The sequence below is a fragment of the Bombus pyrosoma genome, linkage group LG7, assembly GCF_014825855.1.
Source record: "Bombus pyrosoma isolate SC7728 linkage group LG7, ASM1482585v1, whole genome shotgun sequence".
NCBI classification, from domain to species: domain Eukaryota; kingdom Metazoa; phylum Arthropoda; class Insecta; order Hymenoptera; family Apidae; genus Bombus; species Bombus pyrosoma.
The window spans coordinates 6209568-6231459 of NC_057776.1; the positions used below are offsets into that span (position 1 = coordinate 6209568).

Sequence of the window (21892 nt, forward strand, 5' to 3'; positions counted from 1 at the left end):
AGAGATAAATATACATTTTGGCAGCGGTCCAAATTATCATACGTGCGAGTCCGAAGCGAGTAACGGCCTAACCCTCGTAATAGCAGCACCGTGTCAGTGGTATTAGTGACGTCTATCGACGTTGTGATCGTCGCAACTACCTAGAGAACAAAAATAAGGAAAAAGAAGAAATCAGTGCGTCAGTGAAAAACGTCGAAACATGTAAACGAACCGTGAATGTTAAAAAATAGTGGAACGCTTTGAACAAGTGCACTCGTTACGCCTAGTGATCGGTTACAAGATTACAATTATACTTATGTTGTTCGTTTATTATATTCGTTTAATATGAGATTAGAGGGTTTCCTCATATTTTGTATCCTCGAAATGAAAGATGTGCTCGCGAAAAATGCGCTCGAGCATTTTTAACGACGCCTAGGACAAATTTAATCATACCCGCCTGCTGCATTTGGGTGAACATCGATCAAGTAAGTACTTACACGCTGATCGATATGGAATTGCATAAGATCAAATCGAGTTCGAAATCGGGAGAAAGAGAGAAATCTTGTGTGTGTTCGATTGTTTGAATAAGAGGAGTATTTTATGGAATGTGATTCAAAGTCAGATTAAAGTTTTTGAGAATTGGAACTACATATTGACTCAGCAGAGGCTCTTTTCATAGAAAATATTTGTTTGGAAAGAAAGTAAGTTTAAAGATCGTATTCTATGCGTTAAAATGCAATTAACGATTTTTGTTATGGAATTCGGAAACATGAAGCGTTAGAAGCGTGAAGTTTTTTGGGGAGAAGAACATCGATTCGGTGTAGATTTAATGATTGTAATACGAAGATCTTATTGGATCGATGTTTCTTAATTGGATATATCGATTGTATGAAAACTTCAGCATACATAATAAAGCGATGCAAACTTGTTTTAATCCAATGATTAAGTTTGTTTATGACAAAAAGTCTATTAGACGTTGATAATATATTTTCATTTAAGCCAAATGTATACTAAATAATATCGAAATCGAAAAACTTGATACCGAGTGAACATAAAAGAGTAACGAGATTGCACATTCCATATTGATTAATAGACTGCAGACGTTTATGCAAATTCGTACTTTTATCCAAATAATTAAAGAACTGAAACCTGAATAGAGATATATTTCATCTACTATCATAACATGTGCTTCACTTTGAATATTTTATCTATTGGATTTTTTGGAAATTCGTAGCGAAATTTATTTAGATTTATTAACAAGTTGAAGATATTGCATATTTATGAAATTAGTATATCGATAAACAATACTTTTTATAATTTTTCATCACTATTATTAAATACTTTCCCCATTATTTTTTCTAATATAATATACAGAATACAAGAGAATAAATTAACTAGTAAAAACACTATAAATTTTCCAAACAGCCCAATATTTCTTCATATTACGTGCATTCTATAAAGTAAATCTTTTATTTTTCAATGTTCTATAAATACATAAATATTCACAGTCAGATTACAAATAAAAAAGTATTTATTTATTTTTTCCACAAATTTATTATTAGAAATTGGACAAATAATGACACCGTTGATGGATAAAAGACAATTTGGAACTGCGTCGACACACAGGCTGTAGATTCCATCAAGGTTTCCTAAACGTACATTATAACTATTTGATCTATAAAACAGTTTCGAGCTGAATTTCATTTATCCCTTGCCAAGTATTTCGCGATTCGTCGAAAACCAAGCCTTACCTTAAGTCTCGTCTTCACTGCTTACGAAACTCTTATTCTCTTATTATATTAATTCAAGGTTTTATTTTTAGGTAAATTCTGCTAGCATCAATATCGATTGTTCGTTGAGCAAGCCTTTATACCTGTTAGAATTGTGAAAGGCACATCGAAATATATCTGCGCCCCATGTGACGCTTTTACGAGATATGCTCTGCTGGAAATCGTCGAGATTTCCGATTACCAACCTCGTATATTTCTCACATAACTCGTTTATGGTGGTACGACACAGTTTATCAGGATCCCCGTGATGTATCACATGTCACCGTTCTTGTTCCTACTCGCTGTCTTACACTTGCACTGTCGGTCATGAATATTAAAACATTAGCTGATATTTAATACAAATTATATGTTTTTCATTGTTTTTATCTTCTATGTATCTTATTATAAATCTATTATTTATTAATAATTTAAAATACTGAGTAAAGTAAAATGTGTTAAAATCCTTCAATGAATGTACCTGTCCCAATATTTATGGCTGGCAACGTGTATTAACTATGATTAAAATAAATGGAAAGCAAATTATTTATCTATATACTAGTATATAAAATCTAATACTTCATATATATATATATATATATATGTGTGTGTGTATGTCATATGTATATGTTCACACCTCGGCACTAATGATTTATTTTCTTATTTACAAACAGCACGATACCAGGGTTCAAATTCATCGGTTATTTATGTGTAAGAATCGTCTTGCAACTAGTTATACACTCTGGAGCTTTAAACCGTTTCGGATATATGTAGACGTAAATTTGAATCACTTTGAACAGATTTTATATTTAACTCTCTTAAAGATCTTAATAGGTCTTGAATATTTAAAGTTTGGTTAAATCTTGATAGATTTGATAGGTTTCAATGTTTTGAGAGTTTGGAGGTATTCAATATCTTATAGTATACATATAATCATATACTGAATAATCATCAAGCTTTGAAATCTATTGAGAGTTTCAAGATTTATCAAAATTTTAAAGATCTATAGAAGTTACAAAATGTATTTGCACAGATCCTTATTTTTAATCAGGTTCTACATCCATTTTCATAGTATTAAGTGTTTATTTTCATATAAAAGCATGTACTATTGAATGATGCAAATTTAATATATGTAATTGGTCTAATTAACCAGCGTGTAAATACTTCTTATAACTACTACATTAAGTTCCAAGATTCAACATCTATCAAGATCTCCAACTTAAAAGTATCAAGAATTATAAGAATCATCTTTAAAGTGATTCGAATTATCATACTATTGAAAAATTTGGAATCGTTCCGAACGTTTCCTACTAACCGTCAACCGTAACGTCTCCCTGGACGAGCGAAAATATTTTTGTTCTATCGAAAAACCACTTCTACAAGCATGCATCGCGTTATCTCGCATTATGTAAACTGACGTCGTATCTAAGTGTCGATTTAACCCATGTGTTGCATTGCACGCGACTAGAAATATGACATGCCAAACATCTACGATATTTACCTATTGTATAACAGAAAGCTACTAAGTACACTACCGGACAAACAAATAGCATATAGCACAAATTCGGAAAATTTTATTGAATAACAAGCAGAGATACAAAGATATATTTTATTAACTTAAAAGCTAGTTTTTATTAGGTTGTCCGAATATATATGTGTCATTCTTTTACAGACCCGTCTTTTACAATGATGCATCTTTATACAAACATGAAACCTAATCTGTCGAACGTTGTGATCTTTATTTTGATAGAACAAAATTGATCATACGTAATTCGATAAAATAATATAAAACGGAAAATGTTGTGCATCCATTATTTCCTTATAAAACGAAAGAAGCTTTTCAGACGACCTAATATTAATACCACTATATAGTTCTGAAGTGAAAATTAATATTTTTCCTACAAAATTAGAAATATGACAAGAATACAGTCGGACAAAATGATAGCACATGCTGCAGAAAAAGGAAAATTTACTCAGATTCACTAAAGATATTGTCATGTTAATATTTCGTATAACTTCCCTTATTTTTTATAACTGCTGTCATTCTTTTTGATGACGATTTGAATAGCTTTTGAAATTGAATTTTTTTTATTTAAATTGTATATTTTTATAAACTGCTCTTACTGGCTTACCCCGACAATTTTCTATCATATTTAGGTCGGATGACCTTGCTGGCCATTCTAAAACTTAGATCTTTCTCTCAACAAAGTACTTGTCCCCCGACTGTGCGGTGTGACAGCGGCATTATTTTGTTGGAATAAGCATTTTTCTCCGCAATACGTACTGTATGTGCTTGTATTTATTGGTTGATCAAGTCAATATACTTCATACTATTCGTTTTTCCAATTAATAGGTATCCGTAGGAAGCAAAGGCTGGGATTTGCCGCAAAGCATTTAAAATAAATTGAAAGCTGGAGAAATGTTATTTTCACTGACGAGAAAAGATTAATTGATGGTTCAAATAGGTGGAAGTATGTATTAGTATCATGATTTACAGACGGAAGAGAAATTTGCAAGTTGCAAATGGGTAGAAACGCAATGGTGTGGACCACAATTGGATATTATGGGAAGACGAAAACTGTATTTATTATGGGAAAAATATTTGTTTCCATTTCAGAACTATATAGTGGTACATTAAAAACTAATTGTTAAGTTAATGAAATGTATTTTTGTATTCAATAAAATTTTCCAATTCTGTGCCATGTGTTTCTTATCCGGAAGTGTACGTTTATATCCGAGAAGATCATTTGCATTGTGTTTCGTAACGATTCATATTTCTCGTTTTCACATGTAGAATGCACCACATGTATTCCTCAAAGAAAGGAGATCCTCTCTGTCCACTTGGTTTTCATCCGCAAGTGCGATGGCCAACCCGTTGCAAAAGATGCTTCAGGTATCATTTAGTCGCTTATTTCTATCATTGTAAAAGTTATGTATATACAATGGCAACAAGAAATATATGCACATAGTCTTATTTTCCAATGAAGCAGTTTTTTTACTAAATTTTATCTTCATAATACCAAATTTTTGTAGTACAAAGGTGGTATTAAATAATACAAAACTTAATATACTTAGATCTAATTAATTAATATCTAAATAGAATGGTGCAAATACTTTTTGTAGTCACTGCAGTTAAAGAGTAGAAAGAAAAGATATTAGATCTAGCTAAGGGGCTTGAATAATCATAATAAAAACATGTTTAGAGATTACAAGGAGCACGGAGGCAAGAAAGACAGCTTGAAGGATATCACAGCGTCGTCACCTAGTTTATCATACGAGCAATCGTCAGGCCGGTAAGTGATTAACATTGCAGATGTTTATGTATTTATGCAAGAGTGCAAGTAGTTGATGTAAAAATATGTGCATATAAATAATGATAATATATGGTAATATATGTGTAATGTAAACGATTAAACCTGGAATACATGTTATAATGTATGTATGTATGTACATAACAAATTCTATAGAAACATGAATTTGTTAAATAATTATTTAGAAAGCTGCCATCATTTTGGATTTCGATGATTTTTTAATATATTAGAGAAATCGACATTTTAAAAAACTTTTTCTTTTGTATATTACCATTGGGGTTACCATTGGAATCTTTTAGTTTTCGAGACATGTAGTTGCGAAAAATCTGTTGGTACCACTACATTGAATTCTACATCCAATTGTGCGTCCGTGACAGCGTAAATTCGCATCGGTTGCCGGCCATTGGTTTATAGATAAACTTCACAGATAAAATGACACTTGACCCAAACCTATATAAACTATAAACAAATAATAAGAATTAGGTTTGATTTAGGCGTCATTGTATGTGTGAAGTTTAACTGTGAAGCGGGGGCAAACATACTAGCGCTTACGCTATCACGGACGCACAATTGGATGTAGAATTCAATGTAGTGATACCGACAGTTTTTTTGCAGATATCTTGGAAATTAAGAGCAAATGACAGTTACGTATACTACAAAAGCTTATTCAGAATTATGCCGTCAACAACGTATTAAAACACCATCGAAATCCAAGATGACGACAACTTATTACCGAAAATCGCATTGAATACAAACTTTTTAATTTAGTTACTATATTCTGGTAATTGTATAACTAAAGGTATAACTTCATTAGCAAAATTATAATTTGAGTATATTAAAAATTACACGAGCCTCTTACAATTCATTCAAATGACTACATGATATAATAAGGGAAAAATTCTACTCGTTTAAAGCGCGCGCACGCACACACACACACACACACACACATATGTATGTTGGTGTTAGATCACTCTAAAAAAGCGACCGTACGTGTCAAGGTCTTTCAGGAGGATGACTTGGCGACAAGCTCGATTATAGAGCTATGTGCAGACTACAGACGATGCGAGGGCTATGAGGCAGATCCACGAGGTTGCCTCCGGACGAGCCAATGCCAATGGTTGTCGGCTTTTTGGCGAGATCAAAGGTGCGACTTCAGCTATGTAAATACAGATAGAGATAGTGCAAGACACTGCTTCTATCTTGCAGGAGCCGGAGCTGGAGCTACACATCTCGCCAAAAAGCTGACAATCACTGGCCCGCCCGGAGGTAATCTCGTGGATCTGTCTTATAGACCTCGCACTACCTGTACATAGCTCTAAGGAGTGGATATATAGATTTGAGAGAGCTGTAGGAGCTGCGAATGGTATAATTTCGGAGTTTGGAGTTTGGAGTTCGGAGTTCAACCGATGATCTGACGTCATATGGCGCGTGTATAGTATAGAGTAGTAAGAATGGTTTAGAAAAATCTGATCACGGAGTGAGGAAAGTGGCGAACTTCGTGGCAAAAAGACTGACTCGAACAGCTCAGCATTTATTCCAGAACCTCGAAGGCTAAAGGTCATTTAGCGAAATTTATTCGTAGTATATAAATATGCGCAACATATGGAAAATAAGAAACTAAAATAAGCATAGAAAGGAGAAATAATTATTGAAACCATTCAATGAAATTGTGATTATGGGCGTATCAAAAGTCGAAGGTTATAACAGGCTGATTGTAATTTCATTTGCATTCGTAAACTCTCAATTATAGAATCACATAATGATTATACATATAATATGTACAGGGTGTTTCTAGCAACTAGGACAGATCATAACTCTGACCTATGTAAAGTTAAAGGAAAATCGCAAAGGAAAATTTTGCACTGTTTAACATTCTCTACCGTGCTAACTAGTTTTTTTCGCAGATGCAATTGCACTCCTTTTTTAACACTATAATTTTTTATAAACCATTTGACGCACTTTTGCACAAAAAGACATTGAAGTACTTGGGTCGAAAAATGATTAAATTAAAAGATATTTCAATTGCAATTTCGTAAAACGTTGCATACGAAAAAAAAGGAAGAACACGAAGAACACTAAATTTGGTGAAATTCAAATTGAAATTATTTCGTAATAGATTTCAACTTTTTGTCAAACTTCCAATTTTAGATTTTAAAAAGTAAACGAGTCCCACTTTTTTTACTTTTTTTACATTCCCTATAACTAACATAGATATTATTATCCATTCATCTAAAAGGAGTAAATTTTAGCAGCATATGTATTAAAAATTGAGTCTTTTTTAGATGAGTATGCAATGATATGCAATGATATAGATGAATATGCGATGATAACTATAATCATAATAGCATGAAGTTTAGCTATATCCTATTCTTTACAAGTTACAGAGGTAAAGGGTACAGAGGTAAGCAGAGGTCATTTTAAAATCGTGGAGCTTCGATAGTTAAAATAATAGAATCTTAAGATACACCGAAACTATCTTCTATCAGAATTCGAGAAACTAAACAGAATCAGCAAGGAAAGGTCCCAAAATATAATGACTCCAGGCTCAAAATACCGAAATAGTCTGAGCTGGTCTTTCGATATGATTCTGGGATATAAAACCCATAACTATTTCATGGTGGATTTTAGCTCCAGCCAAAGGCTTTTACAGTTTAAAGGACTTTAATCCAACATTTGCTCTGTCGTTTCATGATCCAATTAATCTGAAATTTTATCCAAAGCTTCATCTAAATTTACGTGCACGACTTTATTACTTTTATTCGGTTAAATAGATGTTTCACCTCATAATTTTAACTAATGTTTGGTATAAGAGCACGGCAAGTACATGAAAACCATACGACAAACAAACGCTGTTGTACAATAGTTATATAATTCTTATAAAAAATTAGTTATAGTATTTAAGATAACAGTTATGGAACTGAGAATATTCAGCGAAAAACAGTGTGCGATAATGATCTCTAAGCACTTCTGATAACGTAACACAAAAATATTTTAGACAAAAGTTGATCTGTATTGAATCAATTACAAATTGCAATAAAATTGGCAAATTTGATTCGTAGGAATTTTTAATAGGAGGTTATATCAAATGTTCACAATAACACTTGTTATCGTAGATCTGCCGAGAATGGAAAACGTGGTTGGTCTTCAGCGACAAATTTGGCAAAGGATGACTTTAGAGCAAGCACAGAGTCATCGTGCGCAGCAGCTGGTTGGACTTCGCTCATGGATCTTTCTGCTATCGACAACGAAGAGAGATTGGAAGGTACTTACATATAATAAATATTGCTTTTTATCAAGATTATCGATAAGCGTGTTTTTTCTTTGTTGTCAAATTCATCCCGTTATTTGCAGATAGGAGGCCAACTAAGTTACAAATTAAGGAGGTTATAGATAACAGCAATGAGAGCGCTTCAGAAAATGACGTCGAGTTCATAATCCAGGTAAATTTTCGATCGCTGTCAGATTTTGTGAGTTTTAAATGTTGCTTATCGCAATGTTGTAACTTTTATCTTGTTATAACTGGAATTTGTTGGTGTGTATATATACATATATGAATAAGAGCTAATTTGGTTTCAATTGAATATTTATTTCTAAATATTTATACGTTTAAGCTTTTAAAATCAAGTAACCTAGTTAAATGACTGTTCCATTTTGATATCAATCTATAATAATCATTTATGTATAACTACGTTGTCGACTTGCTAGAAAAGAGTGAAACATCTGAAGTATCTTCACTTCTGAAATATCTATAAAAATTTAATTTATAAATAAGTTCTTCATTATAAAACTTGTAATATGTAATAACAACAATGTCAAAATTCAAGATAGGATTATTTTAACTCCCTCTTGAATAAGCGATACTGCTAAATAATATTTTACTAGAAACCCTACAAAGCAATTTCCTGAGAAATTTCCTTTTCTTTAATTTATATAATTTTTCTACCAAACTGACGATATACGTATAAACAAAAATTTGGAATTTTTTAACAGAACCATATTCATTCAACTTGCAATCAAATTGCTGGAATGTTTTCAATTATTTGTATATGTGTGCATGTTGTACATTTACGACAGCAAATTTAACTACACTTGAGCTTCTCAAGAAGATCTCAATAACTTTTCTCATTGAATGGAGCGTTTATCAAAATGTATACACGTGATTACACCACGTAAACAACTTTCTTTTTACCGCTATCAATTCTCACGATAGTTATCACTTAATCTGACTATGTTTACCTTTTAGTGCTTCACGAAAGAAAAGTTAATAATCGTACATGGAAAAATTGAATTTCCTTGTTGTACATTGCTTTTTCTATTCAGGTGAAGAAGTCGAAGACTGGTTCTTCGAAAAGCAGCGAAAAAAATGGAGAACGACGAATGGCAAGCGAAGAATGGACGGAAAAAGTAACAATAACAGCATTCTTCATTTCGTTTCTAATCTTTTTTACTAATCGGTTTATATACATATATGTAGTACGCTTGTAGCAATAATAATCTTACAATTAGTGCTGTAGATAAGATTGATAGTTATCCACACGTGTGTGAAAATTAAAGGAATAACGGTGGAATTTTATTATCGTTAGAGCGAGGTAGAACAGTTAAGGCTACAAGTAAGAGAACTGCAAGCACGATGCGAGAGGGCGGAAAAGGAGAAGAGCGAGATCCTGATGAGGCGATTAGCAACTATGGAAACCATATCGAGTAAAGCTGCACCGAATGAAGTACAGAAATTACAGAAGAAGAATGAAGGTATTACCGATGAAAAATGAATAAATTAATATATAAAAATTAAAAAATATAAATTTTTACAAAATTTATGATAAGAAATGAAGAAATTTTTAAAAATGCTTTTGGAAATTTGCTAATATAATAGAAACTAATATTTAACAATTTGAAATTTAAAATTTGTAAGTGTTTTTGTTATAGTAAACAGTAAATTATTGTTAATTATTTTCTCCACTGCTAGTTTAATCTATGGACTTTCAATTCTGGATAATTCAATTACTTGAGAAATGATAATAATATTAATAATATTCAGCGCTCACGCAAGAAAAGAACAGTTTATTGACCAAGATAAGAGATCTGGAGAAAGAAGTGAACTCGAAAACGTTTAGAGGAGAACGAGACCGGGAAAAGGATGAGCTACGTTCGAAATTGAAGGCAGCAGAGAATTTATGCGAGAGTCTGATGGACGACAACGAAGATATGAAGAAAGAGATACGGCAATTGGAGGAAGAGATATACGAACTACAAGATACGTTTAGGTAATTTTACCTTTTCTTATCTTTAAATATAAGTACATTTTTTCTACGTGCATGTTTACCGTGGCTTCTTTTTCAGTTCATAATAATTCCCTTTGTATTGTTTAAAACCATGTTTCAAACCTATATACTATCAAAGTAAATGTTTATAATTTAATTATTTTTATTGTATGTATATATTACCACTGAAGTAAAGTTTTATAAGCTTTCAAGAGAAATTCTCAAGCAAAAAAAAATTCGATTTAACGCCCTGTAATTTCATGCATAGTGCAATCTTTGTAACATTTTAATAAAGAAAAAAACAAATAAATTAAATAATTATGAAGAATAGATATTTGAAGTATAAAATGATCATCGTGTGTAGGAAAAGAAAGATTCCACTGCATTTTACTAACTGATTTGTTTGAATTCGAATTGATTAACTAATCAGTACAGAAATTGATTGATCACAACAGCGAATTACGACTCGTCCTCCTGTGATCCTTTTCGTGTTTATCAATAACATATATGTCTGTTTGTATTAATAAACGCGACCAATATTGGCACGATACGACGCCAGATATTTTCGTACAATATTATCGTGTCATAGAAAGAATTTATCAACTTGGAAGAAACACGAAACCGTGTTCAGAAATGAAAATATCTTGAAGGGGCTCGAAAACAGTGGATTTCCACTTACTGCAGCTGGAACCAGAAGCAGATAAAACAAAGAAACATTCTAAATTGGAATAATCCTTTGAAAGAAATGATCTAAAACAGATAAAATATCAAATGAAATGGTCAGAAAAGTAAATCGAATTTTTTTCATGATTCGCACTCAGGAGGAACGCTTAAGCAAAAGATACAAAATAATGGAGATATCTAATTAAAGCTGCCGCCTCTGCCACGTAATGTCTACGAAGAAAGGACTCACAGCCCAAAAATGTTCAGCAAAATGAGCTATCTGAATTGTTGCAGGACGTCGATTTGGACGGAAGATTCCAACACAAGAACGGCACTGTTTTTCGCCAAAAGCTGGACGACGAACGTGGACGTTTCATTGCTTGGTAAAATGAGTACATATTTGACCACATTTTATTTTTGACCGTTCTTTTTGATCGAGGAAGATTTTGAAACGAATAAGCGCGAAACCCATGTAATGAATCTTAAGAGCAAAGGAACGAGATATATGTATAATGAAATAGCATTTTTAACGTAGACAGCAGTAATGTGGAACGTTATACTGTCGTCGAACCCTTTCGATTTTTGTACACTTATCACGCGTACGCTTCCTCCTGCTTACGCCCACCCTGAATGGCATTTCGGCTTCCGTTTGATTAAATGTATACGTGACCAATTAACTCAGGTAATTATAACACGCTACTGAACTTCACGGAACTGGATAATCTATAAAAGAATATGGATAATTACCTACAGATGGAATAAATTATCTAAATTATTTGGAAATTATACAAACGAAAATTAAATATCCTGAAACTTATGAATATAATAACTTGAATATTCTTTAGAATATCTAGAGTATCGTTTTTGAAAATATTTAGACTTGTCTTAAAATTTGAAATTTGTATATGATGATATCGACCAATTTAGCTAATTACTACGGTATAGATGTTTATGCATTCGTGAGAAATTTAAATGTACAAGAACGTATTGAATGGCTATAATATTAAAAAATAGATAGAAAATATCCAAAGAAAGATACTGATTATAATATTTATAGGGTGAAACAAATCTCTATTTAGGTTTTATTTCTTTATATTTTTAAAAATTATATTTTAAAAAATATATAAATTTGCATTAACATCTGCGGTCTAGTAATCACTTTGGGAATTTTTTATTGAATCGATTTTATCCGGTTCCAATATACTATAGTCTTTGGATAGAAATTTCGTCGAGACTCTTAAGAATAGTATTTCGTGTTGTTAAGGGATGAGCAAGCGGACGAGCACGTTCGTTTACGAAAAAGTTTGGAACAGTCGAATAAGAATTGTCGAATCTTGTCGTTTAAACTGAGGAAAGTTGAACGGAAGGTGGAAGAACTAGAAACTGAGAAAGCTACTCTGGAAAAGAAATACGAAGAGGCAAGTTTCCGTATAAAGCTCAAATGAGAAATTAGTAATAAAAATATATTATTTTAGGTGAAGAAAGTTGAAGAAACGTTGCAAAAGGTTAAAGGAGAATTTCAAAGCAGGCCTCTGAAAAAGGCGACTGAATTTACAACTAAAGTACAATTGAAGAAGATGGTGGAAGAAATGGAAAAAGAAATAGGTTCAAAGATTACTTGTATAATGATATTAAGAATAATCTAGAGATAAAATATAAATAAGCGAAGAAAAATTTATCTTAATTCGCCATCTTAATCATAATATTAAATAAACGAATTGTATTCTTTAGGAGATATGATGACTGTCTTCACGAATATTTCTGATGGCAAAGAGGTGAACATTCAGGACATGAAAATCAAGGATAACCACGGGAAATACGACAAACTCTTAAAGGAGCATGAATTACTTAAGGAAAAGCTCGATTCTGTTATGAAAGAGTTGTTAGATGAGAAAGAAAAGAAGAAATTCAGTACTAAAGTCGAGGAAAAAAATATGGATTTGCAAAACAGTAAGAATTTCGATTATTTTAAACATACTTTTCCTATTAATGTGTTCATATTAACATATTGAATAAGTCACTTGTAGTAAATCTATTCTGGTATGAAATACTTTAGTAAAAAAGAAATTGGAGGAGGCAGTAACATTGAGAGAAAATGAAAGAAAGACATGGGACCAAGAGAAGACAGCACTGCTCGAGGAGAAAGAGAAGCTAAAATCGAAGCTTCTCTCTTTATCCGCGGAGAAACTTAAAGTGTATAACGAAACTGTACAATTGAAAAAGGATCTAGGTAAAAAAGTTATCATAAATAAAATACTAAATTTTTCTATCAATAACAATTATTTTCTTAATTAATCTTTTTTCTTTTTTCCTACTTTTGTATAGAAACAGTTAAGACATCAGAGAACGAAGGTGCAAAGTTGGAGAAAACGATAAACGATTTGAAGAAAGAATTGCTTATGGAAAAAGATAAATCGAAGAAGCTACAAGATGATTTGTCAGGATATACGGAACGGGAATCGAAAATGAAACAATCAATGACATCAGTAATTATCTTTTTAGATAAAAATTATATTAATTAAATAATTAAAGACGCCATTAATACAGATACTAACATAATATTATAATGCAGGCTGAACAAACAAAGACTAAGCTCGATACTGAGTTAAAACGCTTGAAGAAGGAATTAGAAAACACAAAAACCTCCAATTCCACGAAAATAAATGATCTGACTAGGGAGGTTTCGGAATTAAAGAAAGAAAAGGAAAAATTGTTATCTCAAGTCGACCAAGAGAAAGAATCAAAGGAGAGTGAAGTAGCTACCTTGAAAAAGAAGATCAGTGCATTGGAGAAAACAGGATTGAACACGAAACGAATGAATGAATTGAGGCAGACATACAATGAAAAGATTCTGAGTAAGTTACTTCATTATGGCAACACGAGAAACATCAGAAGAATCTACATAAGATAACAGTGGCCTATATTTTAGATTTGGAGAACGAACTCAAGAAAGGACAACTGGAATATGATAATTTGAATGACAAATACAAGGAATTGACGAATTTGAAAAAGCAATTCGATTTGGATAATGAGTCGCTTAATAGGTAATGGGTAATACGCTTAATTAATTACAATGAAACAAAGTATTTTTAATTATTTCTATATCATATCTAAATATAGCAAATTACGAGAACAAAATATAGAGCTGATAGGTATTCGTAGAGAATTGGAATCAATGCGACAGTCAATGAAAATGAAAGAAAGCGAATGGCGATCAGAGAGATCAGCTCTAGAAGTGAGTATAAAATAATATAATTAACTATTATATCCGCGATTTTAAAGTCTATTTTGAAGAATACTACAATTTTCTTTAATTAATTATAAAAAATTATCTTTAATATAAATTTCCAGAATCGTATACGAGAGAGTGAGCTGCCAAACAAAGCATTGATAACAGATTTGAATAATGACATAAGCAATTTGAAAAAAGAAAACAATACATTAGTAACGCGATTAGAAGATTTAAGAAAAGCGGTAAGAAAATTAAGTTATACATATTTGTTTAACAGCATAAACTATGTAATAAGTTTTGTTTTAAAATATATACTTTGCAGAACGACGACCTTTCTGACAAACTAAAGGACTATGAAGCAGTATCAAAGATCCATCAAGCTCTTACACCAGACACAACAGCTTTGGAGTCGGAGATACGAAAATTGAAAAACGCCCTTGAAAACATGGAGAAAGCGAAGAAAGCTGATTTAGCTCAATGTAAAATGCGTTATGAGCATAGAATCACTGCTATCAACGATGAAATTCAAGCTATTCAAAATCAATTGTCTAGGTACAAACGCGAGCGTGATACATATAAACATATGTTAGAAGGTGCTCAAAAAACTATCGCAGAATTAAAGTCTGCTAGAGGTAGACAGTCGAACGCATCTTCTGGGAAATCTGACGAGGTTGGTTATTTTTAATCTTTTTCTTTTTACCTTCCATCATTACGCTCACTTCCCTGAATCTATTTGTATATTACATCAAGAGTGATTACTTTTAACTCAATTTAAAAGTAATCCTTACATTTTTATTTATACAACATTTTTCATTTTTTAGGAAGAGGAAATATCTGGTGCCAGTAAATTGGTTCTAGAAACGCAGATTAATAGCTTGGAAGACGAGCTTTCTGAAGCGAGATTAGAAGCATCCAGATTGAAAGCTGAATTGGTATCCGAAAAGTCAGCGAGTCATGTTAAAGTATCTGAACTGCAGTCGCGAATTAACGAGGTATTTAAATGTTTTCTCCAGTAACTTATCGATGATTTAAAATACATTTGCACACTATTCATTTTTCTTTTTATTTTTACCTTATAATTTTAGCTCGAAGAAGAAAAAGTGCTCACTAGTGGTAGAACGAAGATTCCAGGACTGAAAGTTCGCATGGAGTTAGCGTGGCAAAAAGAAAGAGAAGAGCATCAGAGATTATTGCAAGAGACCGCTACACTGGCGAGGGATTTGCGACAAACTCTATTCGAAGTACATGTTAAACTAGAATTAATGTTATTAACATAAAGAGCCTAATCAAATGATATTTTTGTAGATTGAAAGAGAACGTTCCAAGGAAAGGCTGGAGAATAAGAGACGGCAAGATCAATTGAAAAAGGTGTACGACGAAGAGAAAGAAGAAAGCAAGAAGAAATTGTTAGAGGTAAATAAGAGGACCAATATAAAATTTTGAATTGTCATTCTGTTTCCTTCCGATTCTGAATTGTTTGAAAATATTAATTTTTTCAGTTACAATGCGATTTGCTCGAATTAAGGGACGCTCACGCAAAATTAAGGACCAGTAACGAGAAAATGAGACGCGAAAAGGAACGTCACGAGAAGGAGAGAGAAGAGCTCAAAGATGTAATAATGAAGAAATGTAAACAAGAACAGGTTGAATTGCGAAATCTGAATGTATTGATGCAACAGGTCAATGACTTGATGAAACTTTTCCCCGAATTGAACGGTATAGCAGAAAATGGAACTTCAAATACTTATACACCGACTCCACCAAGACGATTAAAGGTATATTAAATTTACAAATTCAGTAAAAAAAATAATAAGTAAACTAAATCAATATGATAAATAATTATTTTCGTAATATAGGGACCAAAATCGAGGGAATCATCACCACTGTCGGATTCGAGAAGCGATATAAGAGGTAATTATTAATATTATTAAATGCTTCGATCTTTAAATCAATAATGTCAAATTTATTAATAGGTTCAAATTCTCAATTTGTTGAGAGAACAGAAAAATTAGAGTATACCGTTAAAAAATTAATGGATGTGGCAAAAGAACTGAAAGAATCGAAGAAATCTACGGACGAAGTAAATACAACACGATTGAAGAAACTTGGCAAAAGGTATTTATTACTAACAGTGACCATTTGTTTTCTTTAATGAAAACCTAGATACTCATATACAATAAATCAATTTTATAGGTCAACATCCGTGGAAAGTGACCCGGGGAAAGGTATAACAACATCTCGTTCGAAACCACGTTTGAAGAGAAAGAGTTTATCTTTAGAACAGACATCGGCACGAAATGAAGAAGTATGTTATTGTTTTAATGCTGTTAAGTTTTCGATAATAGGTATATTAAAAAGATATTAGCATTTATTCATTCATAATTGTACAGTCACGCATTTGGGGCACTGATAGCAACATGTCCAGTTTGCAATCATTAGAAAGTTCAGATGCTGAAGGACGAGCACAAAGTTTGCAGAGAGATTCCAGTGTTGACAGGTAATTCGATAATCATCCCCTCAATTTTGTTTGTTTCCTAATGCATAATTTGAATATTCATTGACTAAGAACATCAGGAAAAAAAGCAAGCTAATAATTAAATTTCTTATAATACATAGTCGCTTCTCTACTGGTTCTACTAAAAGCGAAATGTTAGAGCGAGAAAAAAAGCATAGTAAAGGTATAATAAAAAAGATTACAACTAAATTGACTAAATCAGCCAGTGTGGATGATCCAAATATTTCTATGGACCTTTCTCTTCAAGTAAGTAAACAACGCCATTATTTGTTTAAAAGAGACTATTATACCAATAATTTTAAAATTATTTCCTTTTTTGTTGTTGCAGACATCAGAATCTGAAACAAGCATCAATGAGAAGACTGAAAAGAAAAATCTAAAGAAAAAATTAACAGACATGTTCAAAAGAGGATCAAGAAGCGGCAGGTTTGTTTCTATTTAAAACAAAAATTAAAAAATTAAGTAGTAAGAAAAATCTACTATATTTTAAACGGGCATGGTTAATAATTGATGGAATTATACAAAAGCTTTAAGTTCGAACATATTTTTAAAAATACCATTTCTAGAATGTTAAAAAAGATGAATAAATAATAAATTATAATAATATATGTACATATATATGTACATACGAATTACTAGGGTGAAATTAATTTTGAAATTAGAGTTAGTGGTAGAAAATTTTAATTGAATAAAATCGTAACGATGTTCTTATATTTTCAGTGTAGAGAAGAAGATAAGTTCTACGAATCATAGTAGGCCAACATCGAGAAACTCCACAACATCGAACAAATAATACGATTATAAATTCCGAGGAAAGTATGTCATTATAGATATTACACTATTATTCAATTGTAATGACAACAAATAATTCTGAACACCGAATAATACAGAAATAAGGGTTTGCTCACTTGTGTGTATTAGAACATATACAAAAAAAGTACACAACAAAAGGATGTACATATATGTATTCATGTATGTATATATCGACATCCCTTTACTCTCTTAATATCAGATTTGCACAAGCATTTTCAAATATTTCATTAAATATATACAAGGCATCATACTATGATGCAAATAAAATGAAATGTACAATAAATAATCAACGGATATATTTGCTCCATCGACATCTTCTTCATGTAATTCCTTCGCTATTCCAATTATTTCCTACGTCACGAACCACGCTTTTCTTTCTTTGATTTCCGCTTATGTTTCGAACTTTTGTGTTCTCTGTGTTTATGCTTTTTCTTCTCCTTTTTGGACTTCTTCACTTTCTCCACCCATACACCAGAAACTTTAGAGTCTGCTTTAGGTTTTGGTACTACAACACTTCTAAACACAGGCTTCAAAGCTTGCGAACTGGACGCTTCTGAGGTTGCATTTTCAGATTTTAATAATCTTGAAGGAAGAGCAGGTCCATACACATCCAATAATAATTGAGCCTCTGGGGGATTGAAATTAGAATCATCTTCTTTGGGTTCAACCCCTAATTCAGGATCTACTATGTTTATGTCTTTTTCTTTACTCGTTGTTTCATTTGATTGCATACTACTTTTTGTATTAGTAACTAAGCTATCAAGATCCACCTTTGCAAAAATTCCTCTAGGTGGAGAGGTATTTCTATTTACATTTACTTCGCTTGGAACTTTACCAATCAAAACAGACTTCACAGCTTCGCTGTCTAAGCTTTCATCTGGCTCGGAATCAGATTCCTCGCTACTGCTTAAGAAAATTGCTTTAAAAAGATCCTTCTTCTCTTCTGATTTACTTTTTGATGTAGGTTTCATTGTAGTATTGATATCTTCTTCAGTTTTATCCTGTTGATCTATAGTCTCTGTTATTCTATTTGAATCAAAGTTATTGTCCAGATTTTGTTTGTCTTCAAACATTGTTGATGACGTTTCTGGAACTTCTTTTCCAAAAACTTTCTCATAAGAAACTTCGAAATTTCTCATTTTCTCTGATATAGGTTGGAAAATTTGATGATTATAAATTTGATGATTATGATTACTCACTTTAATGTTGGAATCCGTATTGTTAATAGCACCTTTTTCTGTATTTTCAATAATGTTTTGGCTCGTATTTTCAATACTGCTTTTGTCTTTTGACGATGTACTTACTTCATTTACTTGCGACGCCCGTAAAAACTTCGTAGAATTATTCCAATCAAAGGAATCGAAGATGGAAAACCTTGTTGACCTTTTCTGCATCTCAGGTTCAGCACAACCAACTTTTGGCTCTGGAATATTGAATCTCTTACAAACTATGCTCGCTGGCTTCCATTCCACTCGCTCCCGAGTTAATTTCCCGAACATTTTCATTTTTACAGCCTGTTTCATTTCATCCTCCTGGCTAAATTTTGCAGAAACATTTGAACTCGTGGAATCAGAAGCACTTGTAAATTTACTCCCAGTATATTCATTTGTTGGTTGCCCAACCAGTTTTACTGCTTGTTCGAATTCAATTCGTTCATGTTCTCTGTCCCATTCTGTCATAGATAATGGCTGTATACTTTCAAGCTTATTTTTCTCTCCTTCTTTTACGAAAAGTAAATATTGTTCAAATCGTCTTTGTTTATCAGAATCAGAAAAATATGGTTTCACATTGCTATTCTTCACAGAATCATCTTGATCCAATTTACTTTGTCCCTCAAAAGTCAAGGAGGAATCTTTAAATTCTTCTAATCTTTTTAAACTTCCATCAGAATCTTTACTGGGTCCAACAACACCTCCTTTAACAAAACTTCGTGCGTTCAATTTTTCCATCCACGATACAGCTGCCTTAGCTTGTAGATTTTCTTCTTTCTGTCTTTCTTCCGTTTGCTGCTTCCAACGTAAATTTAACGTCTTCGAAATGATATTGGAAGCAACTGATGGTACCGAATTTGAATGAGTTTCGGATGTCTTTTTCGCATTGCATGTATTATCTTCTAATATTTTAGCTCTATCCGCGGCTGTGAGATCTTTGCGCTTTCCATTCTCTGTTCTACGAGAAACATTCTCAATCGGAGGATAAAATCTACTCTTCCTAGCTGTATGTACTGGTACAAAATTCTTAGGCAATTCCGGAGGTGGAAAAACCTTTTTCAATTCTAATTTATTCTCTGCCAATACAAAGCCTTCTAAACAGTTGTAGTTTAAATTTCTCGAACTACTATCCTTAGACCATCTTGTTTTGATTTTCCGTTCAGGACCTAAGGAAAAGTCGTAACGTGACATATCTTCTCTCTCGTATATATCTTCATCATCGGCTTCAAATGCGCCAACTCCAAATGCTTGTCCATGTATCGATAATTTTTTGTTCTTATCCTGAATGCTAAATGCTGGAGTTTCAAATAAATTTACATGTCCAGACAATATGGTTCTTCTATCTAAACCACTGTATCCTATGCCAAAATAATTGTCTTTTGGGTTACATCTGTAGAAATGAAGCAAAGTTAATCTATGTATCTTATTTTGCTTATCAAAATTATATACAACATTTTGAATTTACCTAAATGGCTCATAGTCATCAGGTGCAAATGTAACATTCCGATAATCATCTTCTGAATCATCAGAGCTATTTTCTGAACTTGCCTTCCTAGATCCTTGCTGCATATCTTTTAGCTTCTCATTTCTTTTTTCAATTTTAGTTTTCTCCTTTTTTGTAAGTCTTGATCCTACTCCCTGACCTGGTCTCCACCCCATTTTCTTTAGTAACATAATACCAACTGTTTCCCTATTATATCAAACATTTATTATTGGTATTAATATGATATAAAAAAGTAAAAGAACACTTACTTCACTGGCTTCAAAAGCTCCTTCAATACTGGAGTACCAGGAATAGGACCACTGTTGTCGCGAGTGATTCTCTCACGTTTTGTACCTCTTTGACTACATTCCATATAATCCTCCGTAGCACGAATCCCTGTTGGTGCAATTCCAAATTCACTTGTATCCTCCTCATCCATAAAATCTTCTGGACGCTGAGTAATACTTCCAGCTTTGCTACTTCTAGAAGATTTAAATCGTTGTGGCCTCCAGCCATCTCTTGTACCAACAGTATTAAAGTAACCAGCAGAGAAACCACCCGTAAATGCACCATGAAACCTACGTCTACCTTGTGCATCATATGCATATTGATCTTCAATCATCATTGGTTTCTTCCTTGGTACATTATCTACAATAATTGCATGTGAAAATAAAATACTGTACTATCAATATTTTATTTTTATATCCTCCAAAATATCTTTACTAACCTTCATCAATTGGTTCAAGGGGGATTCCAAAAGTGACATAATTTTCGTTCTCAGAATCACTCATTTTTTCAATATCTAATAGTCAATTTTTAACATTTAATGGTAGAACCTATTCTTCGTTCATAGCGTGTCTAACTGTCAAGAGTAATTCATGTGAGGTTAGAAAATATATACACAATGAATGTACTGTTTCTTTGATTTTCAATTAACTTTGTGTCGCCTCATTCTAATAGAATATATATATACTTAAAACAAATTATATGCTGATAAAATACAAATAAAATAAGATATTTAGAAAATACATCAATGTTTTTGAACCAACTAACTGATCTGTACTTAATTCAACGAGTTGAGTCATATGAAGTAAACACTATTTGTCACGTGATCAGATATTCTAATTATATTAGTGGATAATACGGTCATATATACAGAAATGAGTAGATTCGCTCCATGGACACAGAAATATATTCCTAGGTCTTTCATTATCTCTGATGTAGGCAATATATAGTCGTGAGCTGTAATGTGGGCTACGATCACATAAGTACTGCTCATTGGACACTCCTAAACTGGAAGCACTGACGAAACTGTCTGTTTTTTGAATCGAGAAATATCAAAATGGATGGCAAGCGAAGGTCTCGTCCTGCGCATGATAACGCTATATACATATACATAGATATTATGAATAACTCCTCAATCGTCTCTGTCTGTTTCGCATGATGAAATTTATTCTTGCCTTCCATCTTGATCTTTTTTCAACTCAAATTGGTTGGTCTTCCAACTGGATAGTTTTTCCTAGCGATTCCGTGGACCAGAGATGTTAACTACACAGATTATAGTTTAGTTATTTTAATCTTTTTTTCTGGCTGTCATGTTATGTTGGTAACAAATACTTTAACCAATGATAATCTAGTTAATAGGAACTTTTTAAGCG

General features: G+C 32.4%; 2 protein-coding genes and 1 long non-coding RNA gene across 12 annotated transcripts; 1 reads left to right on the top strand and 2 right to left on the bottom strand.

Moving 5' to 3' along the window:
- Positions 1–14: 14 nt before the first annotated feature.
- LOC122569316 lies at positions 15–4216 on the bottom strand. 2 transcript variants are annotated; one of them, XR_006317403.1, is made up of 3 exons: positions 3061–4216; positions 1731–2066; positions 15–140 (listed from the first exon to the last, which is right to left on the bottom strand). It is a non-coding gene; the product is annotated as an uncharacterized LOC122569316 (long non-coding RNA). The 2 variants fall into 2 exon arrangements; XR_006317404.1 differs by lacking the exon at positions 15–140 and adding an exon at positions 1523–1654.
- Positions 126–17847, top strand: LOC122569309 (trichohyalin-like). 9 transcript variants are annotated; one of them, XM_043730167.1, is made up of 30 exons: positions 1857–1987; positions 2420–2456; positions 4540–4638; positions 4949–5038; positions 8170–8318; positions 8408–8496; positions 9377–9460; positions 9640–9805; positions 10095–10320; positions 12245–12398; positions 12456–12585; positions 12712–12930; positions 13037–13210; positions 13306–13466; positions 13553–13835; positions 13895–14024; positions 14101–14215; positions 14332–14454; positions 14535–14882; positions 15034–15204; positions 15298–15453; positions 15518–15625; positions 15712–15987; positions 16069–16123; positions 16186–16327; positions 16406–16517; positions 16603–16709; positions 16829–16973; positions 17056–17153; positions 17448–17847. In XM_043730167.1, the coding sequence occupies exons 3-30, from the start codon at positions 4541–4543 to the stop codon at positions 17518–17520; spliced, it is 4182 nt and encodes a 1393-aa protein (XP_043586102.1). In that variant the 5' UTR covers positions 1857–1987; positions 2420–2456; position 4540; the 3' UTR covers positions 17521–17847. The 9 variants fall into 9 exon arrangements, with proteins under 9 accessions (XP_043586103.1, XP_043586106.1, XP_043586101.1 ...); XM_043730168.1 differs by lacking the exons at positions 1857–1987; positions 2420–2456 and adding an exon at positions 126–464; XM_043730166.1 differs by lacking the exon at positions 2420–2456 and having other exon boundaries at positions 1846–1987.
- Positions 17621–21774, bottom strand: LOC122569311 (G patch domain-containing protein 1 homolog). The gene is made up of 5 exons (XM_043730174.1): positions 21391–21774; positions 20962–21096; positions 20504–20882; positions 20217–20441; positions 17621–20141 (listed from the first exon to the last, which is right to left on the bottom strand). Exons 2-5 carry the CDS (start codon positions 21023–21025, stop codon positions 17897–17899), a joined length of 2913 nt encoding a protein of 970 aa, XP_043586109.1. The 5' UTR covers positions 21026–21096; positions 21391–21774; the 3' UTR covers positions 17621–17896.
- Positions 21775–21892: the final 118 nt, after the last annotated feature.